At 46.8% G+C, this 16,174-nt stretch overlaps 1 protein-coding gene across 18 annotated transcripts in view; it reads right to left on the reverse strand.

Moving 5' to 3' along the window:
• The window catches only part of LOC308184728 (transcription factor RFX3-like), a 248,621-nt gene that overhangs the window by 22,510 nt on the left and 209,937 nt on the right, over positions 1-16,174 (reverse strand). For all 18 annotated transcript variants that reach the window (XM_080572124.1, XM_080572119.1, XM_080572120.1 and 15 more), the window contains 2 exons: positions 2,660-2,757; positions 2,262-2,411 (listed from right to left, as the gene is read on the reverse strand). In XM_080572124.1, coding sequence (XP_080428250.1) covers positions 2,262-2,411; positions 2,660-2,757 — 248 coding nt within the window. The remainder of the gene's footprint in view (positions 1-2,261; positions 2,412-2,659; positions 2,758-16,174) is intronic.

Consider the following 16,174-nt stretch of genomic DNA (forward strand, 5'->3'; position numbering starts at 1 on the left):
GGGGCAGCTGGTAAATCGCACAGAGACGTCTGGCATGCAGCACAGTCCCCGTAAGGGAGGAGGATACCCTACAGGCTGACCGACAGAGTGGCCAAGGGGATTTGCTGACTGATAGAGCAGCTGCTAGTGATCCTGGGAGTAGATTGAGCAAATCCGAGGTTATCGCTGCATCCCAGTTTTGGGAGACAGGACGGACCTGCTAATGACTGTATAAGAAGCAGGAGAAGGGTAAGCAGGCCTCTCACAATTGTGACAAGGTTACCTGGGTAATATTTGCAGCTGCTGGAGGGATATTAATTGGAGTGTTAATAATTGCATGTCTTATTTGTGGATGTCTGGGTATCTCATGTTGAAAGCATTTGTGTAAGTGTATGTGTTTGAGACAAAGTATTGTTGTGAAGCGAGTTACTCCACGAGGAACACGGCCGGAGATGATACAAACAAGTTTGGTTATTGTTTTAAGTGATATATTCTTGTGGTATGAATGAGAAGTGCAAGGGGCCTCTTTGCGTGATTGCGTGATTGTGCTGTGTGAGTGAGACACAGCATTCCTGCGAAGCAACATCCCTAGCGCTTAGTGGCTTGTTGACTGATGTAGATTCTATTAGGCATGCTACTTTACAAAATCAAGCTGCTATTGATTTTTTGCTTCTAACACAAGGGCATGGTTGTGAAGAATTTGAAGGTATGCGTTGCATAAATCTTTCTGATAATCCTCAGACGGTTTACCGACAAATTAAGCAACTCAAGGAACTAACAGGGAAGTTAAAAACAAGCTCGTTAGGACTTGATATGTGGCTAAGCGACCTAGGTATCGTGGGTTGGTTAAGGGAATTAGTCAAGATGGCAATCGTAATTCTGCTTGTGATTTTCACTCTGTTCCTTATTGTACCTTGCTTATTGCAATGTCTGTTCTTTGATAGAAAAATCTATAAAAAGCGTTTGGTTGGCTGAAAATAAAAAAGGGGGAATTGAGGGGAAGGAATTTGCAAGTAGCCTTGCGCTGTTTGACACGTCCCTGAACTAAAGATAATGAGGAAGTAAGTGGTAAAAACAAAAACTTGAGCAAGGTTGAGATAAATAACTTGGCTGCAGTGTTAAAGATGAGCTTTGCGCAGTGGCCAGTTGCTGGCTGGCTTGAGGTGCGTGTCTGAGGGTCTCTGACCAATTGTATGATAGATTCAGGCGCGTGAACAGCGTTTGGGACTAGGGGGAAAGTATATGTAGTGGAGAAAAATTGTAATAAACGTCTCCTGTTCAAGAGCCATTGGGAGTCCGTGTCTTTCATCCCTTCATCCCACCAAAGCTCTGTCTGGGAAGCTGCGTCAGTTGTGGTGAGTGCAGAGCTTAGAGAGGCCGTGTGCTGGGTGGATACCATCACTCCCTGATGGAGCTGGCAAAGCTCCCGCACAAACTGCCATGCAAACTGTGGTGCCACACCACACCGTGGCTGACACACCACACCTTGATTGCCGCACTCCTGGTCACTCATGCTCCCTAGGGGTTGCCTTTGTACTTGTGGGGGGGTGGGGGTGGGGTGGCCACCGCTGCTCCTGGCCCTGCCCAAGCCTCGCCAGCTGCTCTTGTGAGGGCTGCCAGCTCCTGGCAGCTCTCTCCATTCCCATGGCTCTCTCCACTCCCTGGGGTTTCCTCGATGCAGGAACCCCACTGCATGGAGGAAGAAAGAGGTAAAAGGGAAACCTTTTTTTAAACCTAATGAAAAATAATAAGTTCATCTTTTACAGATTACTGGAAACTAGTACTAACCAGTTACTTAGGAAAGGTGGGAAATTTAAACACAAAGAATTGAAGAAAGTATATTAATGACATCGCCTTTGAAATAAAAATTAATTTAATGAAACAATCTCTACTAGAAATAGTGCTGCTCAATTAATATTTTTTTATGGAAGATCAGAAGCTATGCTATTGTCCAAGTTTTCATATTTATGCATCATTCATGATGTCCATTCTAAGAGCACATATACTCTATACTTTCATTTGCACCAAATGAAAATTGGCAGAATGTATGGTCTGAAAGCTAAGAAGTCTTCAGAGACAATGGAAACAGATAATGGCTCTGAGCTTCTATTTAAGGCTAAAGTGTAAGTTGGTAAGTTTCAACTGAATCACTGCATATACAAAAATCAGGAAAATGTTCTCACTTTGCTTTATTGATGGAATAATAAGAAATAGAAAAAACAAAAAAAAAATTGGGGGAAATACATTTTTTAAAAAGTCTGTTGTTTAAAGCCAGAGTTTACCTGGACATTGGCAAAATCAACACGGTTGAGATCACTGAGCATCTGGTTGATCTGAGAAGTGTTCTGAAGCACAGCCCGAGCTGCCTGAGCCAGGTGATTAAGAGATGTGTATCTTCGCAGAGTCTGGGCAAAGGCACTTACAGTGGCAACCTATGAAAAAAATCCATTTATCTCAGATCAGCTCTCAGATGTTGCAATTCACATATAATACAACGAATACAGTTTTTCCTATTCTTTTTTTTTTATGCGAAAGAAAATGATTTCAAATCCTGTGTTTTATGTTTGAAATTCAACTTAAATGACACTTAGCATAGAAGTTAAAATGTTGCTACTTTTAGATTTTAAATGACAGTGTACATTTGCATAAAGTAATGAAAAGTGCAGTAAGCTTTGTTTACCTTGGTTTCTATCATTCTCTGTGGAATATTGTTCATGGCACTGGAAAGCCAACCTTCAAGGCTTTTTGCAAAATTGCGAATGGCTTGGGTCAAGGCACCTAAACATTAAAGAACAAAAATACAGTGAAAAAGGTAGCAAGTTAACTCTCTTGAAACTGCTTGTATCCTCAGTATTTAAATATTCCATACTGAGATCTGCTGCATTTATTGGCTCAGAGACTTATCCAATCTAGGTTTGGATCCCTCCCAATACAAAGAAGGATGTTGATAAACTGGAGCAAGTTCAGCAGAGGGCCATCGACATGATCAGGTAGCTGGAGCACACCCCCTATGAGGAGAGGCTGAGAGAACTAGGCTTGTTCAGCCTGAGCGTGAGAAAGTTTTGTGGAGCCTAATAGCAGCCTTTCAATACCTACAAGGTCATCAAGAAGATGAAATAAGACTCTTCACAACGATACATGGCAGGAGGGGTGATACACACCAGGCATAAATTGAAACAAGAGAGGTACTGACTTGAAAGAAGAATTTTTTTCATGGTGAGGACAGTTAAGCAGTGCAACAGGTTGTCCAGAGAGTTTTGTGTAGTCTCTGTCCCTGGACATTTACAAGACCCAAATGGATAAAGTTCTGAGCAATCTGGTCTGAATTCAGCATTGACCATCTTTGAGCAGAAGGTTGGACTGGAGACCTCCTGAGGTCCCTTCCAACCTGAATTATTATTTAGGTTTTGATTTAACAAGCACAATTGACCATTTCAACTAAGACCCTTTCAAGAAATCTATAACTATTAGTGAAAATTGTTTTGGGCATTCCTACAGATATATTGGCAATTGCAACAATTGTTTCCTATCCACTGAAAACTTCTATCATGAATTTTCACCCTTCAATTTTGCCTAAATGCTTTTTCTTTCAAAGAGCAAAACCAGGTAGGAAACAGCAATTACTGAAATACTGCTGTTTCCTTAAGTAAGCACGAAGTACCCTGAACCATTGCCATTATGCTGTTTACCTCAGTTTTGAAGAACAAAATGCAATGTGCCGTGTTCAAAGATAGTATCAATAATCAATATATAAGAACGTGTTTAGCTAAAAGAAAGTAGGATTGTTCTTACTGCTGTGAAATCTTGGTGGAGAATGAATGTTGCTACAATAATGAAGAAGAAAAAACAAGACAAGGGAAATCACATATTATCTTTAAGTGATTTTTCACTGTATCTAAGAAGAAATAGTCCAAGTAAAGAGACTAAGGAGACTAAGGAGTAAAGAGACTAAGGAGCATCAGGGTGTGTGAGCAGGAGACTGACTGGTGGAGTAACTCCCTGGTGTGCCAGAGGGAAGGGCGCTGGGGGGATGCCCCCCAGAGTGAGGTGGAGCCCCTGCCCCGTTGCTATTGGGCAGAGGGAGGGGATCAAAAAGACGAGGAGGTTTAGAAGCAAGTCCCAGTTCAGGGTCGCAGGCAACCACCCTCCCTACCTACCTCGCTTCCCCAGGTGCCCCTCTGTAATAGGTTTGAGGCCCTGGATCTCGAAGGAGAGGTAGGTGAGGATGTGGTGGAAGGCCCGCCTATGAGGTCACATCAGAAGAGGCAGTCGACACCACGCCTCAAGACTGCCTCCGAAAAGAAAGAAGGGTAATTGTAGTAGAGAGGAACAGAGGGCCCAGGCGGAGGATTTCAGGTACAGTCTTACCAGTGATAAACAAAGGGGAAGGATCACTCCCCCCCCTTTTTTTTTTTTTTCCTGGAAGGACCAGTGGGTGGAAAGAAGAATGTATGGTGGCAGACACACAAATCTAAAAAAGAGACAAACTTCATTTTTCTGTCCAGCAGGACCCCCAGGTCCTTCTCTGCAAAGTTGCTTTATAGACAGTTAGCCTCCCAGCCTGTAGTGTTGCATGGGGTTATTTCATTGCAACTGCAAGACTTGGCATTTATCATTGTTAAACTTCATGAGGATCCCATCAGCTCATTTCTCCATCCTTTCCAGGTCCGTCTAACCTCCAGCATACTGAGCACTCTCCGCCAATAAGGTGTCATCTGCAAACTTCCTGAGAGTGCACTCTGATCCACCATCCAGGTCAATGATGAAGACCTTAAACAATACTGGTCCCAGTACTAATCCCTGAAGGACCCCATTAGTTACTGGAACCCAGCTGGACTTTGCAACACTGATCACAGAATTGTTTAGGTTGGAAGGGACCTCTTGAGATCATCTACTCCAACCCCTCTGCTCAAATCAGGGTCACCTAGAATAGGTTGCTCAGGGCCTCCATTAAGAAAGAAAAGATGGGTTATTGTCATAGGTGACAGCCTTCTGAGGGGAACAGACGGCCCAATGTGCCAACCAAACTCACCTCTTATAGAAGTTCGCTGCCTCTCTGGTGCCCGTGTTAAAAGTGTTACAAGAAAACTTCCTAGCCTGGTACAGCCCTCGGATTATTATCCATTATTGTTTTTTCATGTAGGCAGCAATGAAGTTGAGACAAGAAGTCCAAGGGCCATCAAAAGAGACTTCAGGGCCTGGGGATGATCGTTTAAGGGATCAGGAGCACAGGTAGTGTTTTCTTCTATCCTTCTAGTTGCAGGGAACGATACTAGAAGAAACATGCAGACCCACCTTATCAAAACCTGTCTCCAAGGCTGGTGTCACAGGCAGAATTTGTTTTTTTTTTTTGATCATGGGATGGTCTACACGACACCAGACCTGCTGGCATGTGATGGGATGCACCTTTCTCAAAAAGGGAAAAGGATTTTTACTCAAGAGTTAGCAGGGCTGATTGAAAGAGCTTTACACTAGAGTTGAAGGGTATAATGGATAAAAACAGGCTCGCTGGTGATAAGCTACGGGATGGCATGCCAGAATTTGAGGAACTGCATGCTAGCAAGATCCTTTAGTCTGCTCCACAAGGTGCTGGGTATGCTGAAGCACATTTGAAATGTCTCTACACTAATGCACACAGCATGAGGAACAAGCAAGAGGAGCTAGAAGCCTTGGCTCAGTCCCAGAGCTATGACATCATTGGCATAAGAGAAACCTGGTGGGAAGAGTCCTGTGACTGGTATGTTACGATGGATGGTTATAGGCTCTTCAGAAAGGATAGGCAGAACAGATGAGGCAGGGGGGTGGCACTGTATGTAATGCAGGGGCGGGACTATACAGAGCTTACAGTTGGCGATGATGAGGATGAGAGCCTCTAGGTAAGGATTAAAAACAAGCAAATAAAGTGGATGTTGCTGTGGGAGTATACTATAGACCACCTGGACAGGATGATGACACTGATGAATTATTCATTAAGGAACTGAGAACTACTTCTAGATCAGCTGTCCTTGTCCTTATGGGGGACTTCAATCTGCCAGATGTCAACTGGGAATATACTTGATACCAACAGGTCCAGGAGATTCCTAAAACACGTTGATGATAACTTCTTGGTACTGGTACTGAACGAGCCGACTAGGAAAGGAGCCCTCCTAGACTTGTTGCTTGTAAACAGGGAGGGTCTCGTGGGTGAAGTGGTGATTGGTGGCTGTCTTGGCCATAGTAAGCATGAAGAGGTCGAGTTGAAAATCTTTAGTCATAGGAGGAAAACTGCACCAAAACTTCAACCCTGGATATGGGGAGAGCAGACTTCACAGCGCTCGGGGAACTAGTTAGTAAGGTCCCCTGGGAAACTGCTTTTGAAGACATCGAGCTCCATCAGTACTGGTCAGTCTTTAAGCACTGCCTCCTAAAAGCACAGGAACAGGCAATTCCAAAATGTCGGAAGTCAAGCAGGTGGGGCAGAAGGTCATCTTGGCTGAGCAGGGATCTTCTTCTAGAACTTAGGTGGAAAAAGAAAGCGTATGGCCACCGGAAGTGAGGTCAGGCAACATGGGAGAACTACAGACATGCTGTTTGCCATTGTAGGGAGAAAATTTGTGTGGCCGAAGCTCAATTAGAGTTGAAGCTAGCCAGTGCTGTGGGGAGAATAATTTTTTTTTAAATACTGTTAACAGGAAAAGGAGGACCAGAGAAAACATCGTTCCGTTACTTGATGAGGATGGTCGCCTCACAAATAGGGACGTAGGCAAAGCAGAGACATTTAATGCCTTCTTCGTCTCTGTCTTCAATGCTGATGATGGGCCCTGGGACCCCAGTTACCCTGAGTTGGAGGACCGTGACTATGGGAACGATAAAATCCCAGCCAACCCTGAACCTGTGCGGGATTTACTGCTCCAGCTGGATGTATACAAGTCTCTGGGGCCCAATGGGATTCATCCCAGGGTACTCAAAGAGCTGGCTGATGTCATCGCAAAACCTCTCTCAATTATTTTTCAACAGTCTTGGGAATCTGGAGAGGCCCCAGTTGAATGGAAGCTGGCAAACGTTGTTCTGATTTTCAAGAAGGGCAAGAAAGAAGACCCTGGTAATTACAGGCCTGTCAGTCTCACTTCCGTACCTGGAAAATTATGGAGAAGATTATTCTGGGAGTTACTGAAAAAACAGGGCAACCCTGGCTATGCATACAAACTGGGGGATGAAAGGCTGGAGAACAGCCCCATAGAAAGAGATCTGGGGTTTCTGATTGATGGTGAGTTGAATATGAGTCAACAGTGTGCCCTGGCAGCCAAAAGGGCCAACCATATCCTGGGGTGCATCAAGCACAGCCTTGCTAGCCAGTTGAGAGAAGTGATTGTCCCATCCTACTCTGTGCTGGTGCGGCCTCACCTTGAGTACTGCATACAGTTTTGGGCGCCACAATATAAGAAGGACATAAAACCATTAGAGAGTGTCCAAAGGAGTTCTATGAAGATGGTGCAGAGTCTAGAGGGCAAGACGTATGAGGAGAGGCTGAGGTCACTTAGATTGTTCAGCCTGGAGAAGAGGAGACTGAGGGGAAAACTCATGGTGGTCTACAGCTTCTTCACAAGGGGGAGCGGAGGGGCAGGTGCTGATCTCTTCTCTCTGGTGACCAGGGATAGGACCTGAGGAAACGGCTTGAAGCTGTGTCAGGGCTGGTTGTATATTAGGAAAAGGTTCTTCACTGAGAGGGTAGTCGGGCATTGGAACAGGCTCCCCAGGGAAGTGGTCATGGCACTGAGCCTGCCAGAGTTCAAGAAGTGTTTGGATAATGCTCTCGGACATACTGTCTGATATTTGGGTGGTCCTTTGGGGACCCAGGGGTTGGACTCAATGATCCTTTTGGGTCCCTTCCAACTCAAGATATTCTATCATTCTATGATTATTCGCATCCTCCCTTCAGGTATTTATACACATTGATAAGATCCTCCCTGAGCCTTCTCTTCTCTAGGCTGAACAGTCCCAACTCTCTCAGACTCCCCTCATAGGATAGGTGCTCCAGTCCCTTAATCATCGTCATTAATCATCTTTGCTGGAGTCTTTCTGGTATGTCCATGCCTCTCTTGCACTGAGGAGCCCAGAACTGGATACAGGACTCCAGGTGTGGGCACACCAGCACTAAGTAGAGGGGAAGGATCACCTCCTGTGACTTGCTGGCAATACTTTGCCTAATGCAGCGCAGGATACCATTAGCCTTTTTAGTGTCAAGGGCACATTGCTGGTTCACATTCAACTTGGTGTCCAACAGGACTCCCTGGGCCTTTTCTTCCGAGCTGCCTTCCAGCTGGGTGACCCCCAGCGTGTACTGGTGCATGGGGTCATTCCTCCCCAGGTGCAGGACTTGGCACTTCTTGTCGAAGTGCATGAGTTCCTGTCAGCCCATTTCTCCAGCCTGTCCAGGTCCCTCTGGATGGCAGCATGATCCTCAGCCACTCTCATAGTGTTGTGTTGTCTGCAAAAATGCTGATGGTGCACTCTGTCCAATCGTCCAGATCATTAATGAAGAAGTTGAAACAGGATTGGACCCGGTGTGTACTCCTGGCCCTGGACTGGCCTCCAAATAGACTTCGTGTCACTCCGTGCTACTGTGACCTCCTCTTTGAGGATGGAGGACTGCTTAGGAAGCAGTATCCACCTGACCAAGTAGAGCAAAAGCATCTTTGCCAACAGGCTGGCCAACCTGGTAAGAACTTTATAATAGGAATGATGGGGGAGGGATGGCCATCAGTCAAGTGAGGAAGTCACAGAATGGGTAGGAAAGCAAAGAATGTTAGGTAAACAGGAGAGAACTCATAATCAACAAAATGAGGCTAAAAGGGGCCCACTTCCAGCATATGCACATAAGGAAATGTCAGGATAACAGCATTATGGAAAAGCTTTCATGCCCTTTTGGGGAAATAAGTACGAGTGGGTGCCTCTTTGAAGTGCCTATATAATAAAACTTGCAGCATGGGGCAAAACAGGAGGAATTAGAGGTCTGCGAGCAGTTGCAAGTCTATGATCTCAGGGATCAAAAATATTGTGCAGCACTGGAGTGTTGCAATGGATCGATTTAGGAAGCCTCTTTAGGAAGGACAAGCCAGGAAGACTCTTTGTGAGAGAGGAACTGGAAAGCATGGACCTTCTCCTCAGGACGGATGATGAGCAAGATGAGAGCTTAGGGGTTAGGGTTAGACAGCAGACGAATGTGGGTTATCTTGTGCGTGTCTGATACAGACTGCCTGATCAGAAAGAAGTCGATGAGTCCTTCTTCAGGTATCTGCAATAAGCCATGTGTTCGCAGCCTCTGGTTCTCAGGGGAGACTCGAACCACCCCAATATCCGCCAAAAGTCAAAGTACAGGGAATACTGTAAATAATGGGTTAAATATATACAGTTCGTTAAGGAAAATATCTTTTTTTTTTCTTTTTTTTTCTAGAAAAATACTATGTAAAACATATAATGTGATCTTTTTCACATTATCATATAACAGGATGACCTGTTTTAAAAATAAATATGGAAAGAAGCACCTCAGTGGCAACTTGATTTCAGAAAAAAAAAGTCTTGAGCAATGAAGAAAGAGGAACTATAGCTATAAATGAAGAGGAGTTCTAAATTCTAAAGAAATAGTATTCCCTCTTTTTAGCTAAACTATGTTGTTAGAGGACAGTAAAGTATAGAGCGATCATGAAATTCTGATGAATTCTGAAAACCTTTTGGTACTTTTTCCAATTATCCAGAAAAAAAAAAAAAAGAGGCCTGCCTATGATGGGGGATTTCTACAAAGTAATGCTTGCAAATATTTTCCTGAGTTGCTTCTTAAAACATAGCTCTCTGACATATGGTCTGATTTTTGGGTGGTCCTATGCAGACCCAGGATTTGGACTCGGTGATCCTGGTGGGTCCTTTCCAACTCAGGATATTCTCTGATTCTGGGTTTCATCTTGATATTAGAAAGGAATTTTTAACAGTGAGAACAATTAATCACTGAAACAGTCTCCCCAGGGATGTGGTAAATTCTCCATCACTGAAGTTTGTCAAGATGCAACTGGACAGTGTGATAGATCATAGAATCATAGAATAGATCATAGAATCATAGAATCATAGAATGGTCTGGGTTGGAAGGGACCTTAAAGATCATCTAATTCCACCCCCCCGCCGTGGGCAGGGACACCTCCCGCTAGACCAGGTTGCTCAAAGCCCCATCCAACCTGGCCTTGAACACTTCCAGGGATGTGGCATCCACAACTTCTCAGGGCAACCTCTTCCAGTGCCTCACCACCCTCACAGTAAAGAATTTCATCGTAGAATCATACAATATCCCGAGTTGGAAGGGACTCACAAGGATCATCGAGTCCAACTCCTGGGTCCCCAAAGGACCACCCAAAAAATCAGACCATGGGTCTGAGAGCATTGTCCAAACGCTTCTTGAACTCTGGCAGGCTCGGTGCCATGACCACTTCACTGGGGAGCCTGTTCCAGTGCCCAACCACCCTGTTGGTGAAAAACCTTTTCCCCGCATCCAGCCTGAACCACCCCTGTCACAGCTTCAAGCCGTTTCCTCAGGTCCTATCTCTGGTCACCAGTGAGAAGAGATCAGTGCCTGCCCTTCCGCTCCCCCTTGTGAGGAAGCTGTAGACCACCATGAGTTTTCCCCTCAGTCTCCTCTTCTCCAGGCTGAACAAACCAAGTGACTTCAGCCGCTCCTCATACATCTTCCCCTCCAGACCCTTGATCATTTTGTAGCCCTCCTTTGGACATTCTCTAACAGTTTTATATCTTTGCTATACTGTGGCGCCCAAAACTGCACACAGTACACAAGATGAGGCCACACCTGTGCAGAGCAGAGTGGGACAATCACTTCCCTTGACCAGCTAAGCCATTACTTCTTGTCCTATCTCTACAGTCCCTGATAAATATGATCTCATCTAGGATCCCTTTTCCCACAAAAAGGTTAGCACTGATGACCTTTGAGGTCCCTTCCAACCTGGACTGCTTTATAATTCTTTGCAATGCTGTTTAACTGCATCATACATTTCACTAATAATTTTTCCTGATAAACAGACCCAATTCCGAGACCATCTAAGGAACCGGAAGGTTCTCAAGTCCATGGGACCTGATGTGATGCATCCAGAGATCCTAAGGGAACTGGCGGATGTAGTTGCTAAGCCACTGTCGATCATATTTGAGAAGTTGTGGCAGTCCACTGACTAGGAGAGGGGAAACATAACCCCCACTTTTAAAAAGGGAGAAAAGGAAGACCTGTGGAACTACAGGCTGGTCAGTCTCACCTCTGTGCCTGGCAAGGTCATGGAACAGATCCTCCTGGAAACAATGCTAAGGCACATAGATTCATAGAATCATTAAGGTTGGAAAAGACCTCCAAGATCATCTGGTCCAACCATCCCCCTACCACCAATATCACCCACTAAACCATGTCCCTAAGCACCAAGTCCAGCCTTTCCTTAAACACCCCCACGGATGGTGACTCCACCACCTTCCTGGGCAACCCATTCCAATGCCTGACTACTCTTCCTCAGAAGAAATTTCTCCTCATTTCCAATATGAACCTCCCTTGGTGCAACCTGAGGCCATTCCCTCTTGTCCTATCACTAGTGTCCTGGTTCCAGTTAGGACAGAGTTAAGTAGCTCATAGTAGCTGGTAGGGTGCTATGTTTTGGATTAGGATGAGAAGAGCGCTGATAACATGCTGATGTTTTAATTGTTGCAGAGCAGTGCTTACACCAGGCCAAGGACTTTTCAGCTTCTCGCTCTGTCCTGCCAGCGAGCAGGCTGGGGGTGCAGCAGGAGCTGGGAGGGGACAGACCCAGGACAGCTGACCCAAACTGGCCAAAGGGGTATTCCATACCATCTGACGTCATGCTAAACAATATATAGGGGTGGCTGGCCGGGGTGGGGGGGCCGGCTGCTCGGGAATAGGCTGGGCATCGGTCAGCGGGTGGTGAGCAATTGCATTGTGCATCACGTGTTTTCTTACACATTGTTAATACTATTATCATTATCACTATTATTATTATTATTGTTATTATTATATTCCTGTCTTAATAAACTGTCTTTATCTCAACTCACCGGCTTCACTTTCCCGTTTCTCTCCCCCATCCCAGAGAGGGAGGGGGGAGGGTGAGCGAACGGCTGTGTGGTGTTTAGCTGCCAGCCGGGTTAAACCACAACAGTCCTTTTGGCGCCCAACGTGGGGCACGAAGGGTTGAGATATCGACAAATCTGACCAGAGTGTGTTAAACTAAAATTGGTATAAGTATTGGACCTGCTTAATAGTTGCTAGTCACGATGTTGATTGCCTTAATCTCCAGTCTGCTGTACCTGTATTCCAAATTGAGTTTTATGGTGCGTTACTTTCTGTATGTGCTCCCTGTTGCACTGTTTATCCTTTCCGGGCCCTGGTTTAAGATTGTTATGGTACTGTGCGGTGTAACAATGGCTTATGAAATGATGAAATATCTGGTCACGACTTTAACCTGGTATTTGTACTCAGCACTGACGTCGACTCTATACTTTGGAAACCATATCTCGGAAACTATTAGCAATTACACCTATTGCCTGTTTTCGTTAGGGAGCCAATCTGTGAAGGGGACAGGGGAAGACATGTTTCCCTACCTGTTCACTCTCCCTTTCTCCTTCACCACCACCCTCTTATCCCCTGAGCTAGTTACGGTGGTTCTCCGAGATGTTGAATATCCTTGGGATACTCAGACCAGCCTGCTCTTGTTGTTATGTCTCCTGAATGCGCTTCAGATTTTGTGAAGGGTTAAACAACTACTTAGGAATCTCATCCGGAGATCTGTCTTGAGGCGGGATAGTTGGGAGTGGCAGGGAGTGTGGGAGGATATGGGCAGGTTTCTAGAGCAGTGGTCACCTCCAGTGTTTTGGACATTCACCCCTGAACAACTGCAAAATCCTAAAAAGCTGGCAGAATGCTTGAAAAAAAGGTGTCATGACTCTGGCAGTTCCAAAGTGACACAAATCACTGTAGCGTGCTGGGGTCTGGCTTGTGCCTATCGAGCTGCAATTGATGCTACTATCAACCTAGCGACAGCTCCTGCAGCCGCTCCAGCTCCTGCAGCCGCTCCAGCTCCAGCTCCTGCAGCCGCTCCAGTTCCAGTTCCTGCAGCCGCTCCAGCTCCTGCAGCCGCTCCAGCTCCTGCAGCCGCTCCCGCTCCTGCAGCCGTTCCAGCTCCAGCTCCTGCAGCCGCTCCAGTTCCAGCACCTGCAGCCGCTCCAGCTCCTGCAGCCGCTCCAGCTCCTGCAGCCGCTCCCGCTCCTGCAGCCGTTCCAGCTCCAGCTCCTGCAGCCGCTCCAGTTCCAGCTCCTGCAGCCGCTCCAGCTCCTGCAGCCGCTCCAGCTCCTGCAGCCGCTCCAGTTCCAGCCCCTGCAGCCGCTCCAGCTCCAGCTCCAGCTCCTGCAGCTGCTCCAGCCCCTGCAGCTGCTCCAGCTCCAGCTCCTGCAGCCGCTCCAGCTCCAGCTCCTGCAGCTACTCCAGTTCCAGCTCCTGCAGCCGCTCCAGCTCCTGCAGCCGCTCCAGCTCCAGGTCCCGCAGCCGCTCCAGCTCCTGCAGCCGCTCCAGCCCCTGCAGCCGCTCCAGCTCCAGCTCCCGCAGCCACTCCAGCCCCTGCAGCAGCTCCAGCTCCTGCAGCTGCTCCCACTCCTGTGTCTGGGTCAGAGAAACGAGCTGTAGCAGTGCAAGTTGACCCCGCAGAGGGTATTCCAACCCCTGTGGCAGACCCTGTGTCTGGGTTAGAGAAACGAGCTGTAGCAGTGCAAGTTGACCCCGCAGAGGGTATTCCAACCCTTTGGCAGACCCTGTGTCTGGGTCAGAGAAACGAGCTGTAGCAGTGCAAGTTGACCCCGCAGAGGGTATTCCAACCCCTGTGGCAGACCCTGTGTCTGGATTAGAGAAACGAGCTGTAGCAGTGCAAGTTGCCCCTGTAGACAAGGTGAAGAAATGGTATAGAGGCTCAGGTCGTTTACAACGCAGACAGTCTTCTGCTAAGTCTGGGCATAGTGAAGACAAGGCTGGGCCATCAAAGGTGCAGGAGGATGAAGATGAGGATGAGGATGTCGAAAAATCAACAGTAACTACCCGGACTCTACACCAGCCATCAAAGGTGCAAGAAACTGAAGATGAGGATGAGGGTGTCGAAAAATCAACAGTAACTACCCAGACTCTATACCAGCGTGAGCTACGAGATGTGCGAAAAGATTTTGGTCGCTGTATAGGTGAGTAGCTTGTCACCTGGCTGCTCCGGTGCTGGGACACTGGAGCCAATTATGTGGAATTAGAGGGCAAGGAAGCCAGGCGGCTGGGATCCCTTGCTAGGGACGCAGGCATTGACAAAGCAATTGGAGATGGAGCACGACCTCGCAGCCTCTGGAGGCGTCTCCTGTCAGCTGTGCAGGAAAGGTATCCCTTCAAGGAAGAACTTGTATGTCTACCAGGCAAATGGACCACCATGGAGAAGGGAATTCAGTACCTGAGGGAATTGGCCGTACGGGAAGTAATTTATAAGGACCTAGACGACGCACAAACATCCGCAGATCCAGATGCAGTCCAGTGTATACCACCTATGTGGCGGAAGTTTGTACGGAGTGCACCATCATCATATGCCAGCTCATTGGCAATAATAGCCTGGAAAGCGGAGGAGAATCCCCCAGTGAATGAAGTGGCTCAGGTGGACCTGGACTGGCAACATAAAGGTGAATTATTTATAGCCCGATGGGCCCATGACACCTCAGGCCATCAAGGTAGAGATGCAACCTACAGATGGGCTCGTGATCGAGGGGTGGACCTGACCATGGACACTATAGCACAGGTTATTCATGACTGTGAAACATGTGCTGCAATCAAGCAAGCCAAACGGTCAAAACCTCTTTGGTATGGAGGACGATGGCTGAAATATAAATATGGAGAGGCCTGGCAGATTGATTACATCACACTCCCTCAAACCCGCAACGGCAAGCGCCACGTACTTACAATGGTGGAAGCAACCACCGGATGGCTGGAAACATATCCGGTGCCCCATGCCACCGCCCGGAACACTATCCTGGGCCTTGAAAAGCAAGTCCTATGGCGACATGGCACCCCAGAGAGAATTGAGTCAGACAACGGGACTCATTTCCGAAACAACCTTATAGACACTTGGGCCAAAGAACATGGTATTGAGTGGGTGTATCACATCCCCTATCATGCACCAGCCTCTGGAAAAGTTGAACGATACAATGGACTGTTGAAGACTACACTGAAAGCAATGGGTGCTGGGACATTCAAAAATTGGGATACACATTTGGCAAAGGCCACCTGGTTAGTCAATACCAGGGGATCTGCCAACCGAGCTGGACCTGCCCAATCAAACCTGTTACGCACTGTAGAAGGGGATAAAGTTCCTGTAGTGCACGTAAGAAACATGCTGGGTAAAACAGTCTGGGCTACTCCTGCCTCAGGAAAAGGCAAACCCATTCATGGGATTGCTTTTGCTCAGGGACCTGGATGCACTTGGTGGGTAATGCAAAAGAATGGGGAAGTCCGGTGTGTACCTCAAGGGGATTTGATACTGGGTGAGAATAGCCCATGAGTTGAATTGTAGTATGTTAATTATTATATAATACTGTATGTCATCACTACCATGATTGCTATATATCATAGATGAAAATGGTGATTAATTAGAATGTATTGGACAGAGTGTAACCTGAGCATGACATAAATGGTATGGAATAAGGGGTGGATATCTGTCCTGGTTCCAGTTAGGACAGAGTTAAGTAGCTCATAGTAGCTGGTAGGGTGCTATGTTTTGGATTAGGATGAGAAGAGCGCTGATAACATGCTGATGTTTTAATTGTTGCAGAGCAGTGTTTACACCAGGCCAAGGACTTTTCGGCTTCTCGCTCTGTCCTGCCAGAGAGCGGGCTGGGGGTGCAGCAGGAGCTGGGAGGGGACAGACCCAGGACAGCTGACCCAAACTGGCCAAAGGGGTATTCCATACCATCTGACGTCATGCTAAGCAATATATAGGGGTGGCTGGCCGGGGTGGGGGGGCCGGCTGCTCGGGAATAGGCTGGGCATCGGTCAGCGGGTGGTGAGCAATTGCATTGTGCATCACTTGTTTTCTTACACATTATTATTGTTAATACTATTATCATTATCACTATTATTATTATTATTGTTATT

The sequence above is a fragment of the Anser brachyrhynchus genome (genome assembly GCF_964034855.1).
Source record: "Anser brachyrhynchus genome assembly, chromosome: W".
NCBI lineage: Eukaryota > Metazoa > Chordata > Aves > Anseriformes > Anatidae > Anser > Anser brachyrhynchus.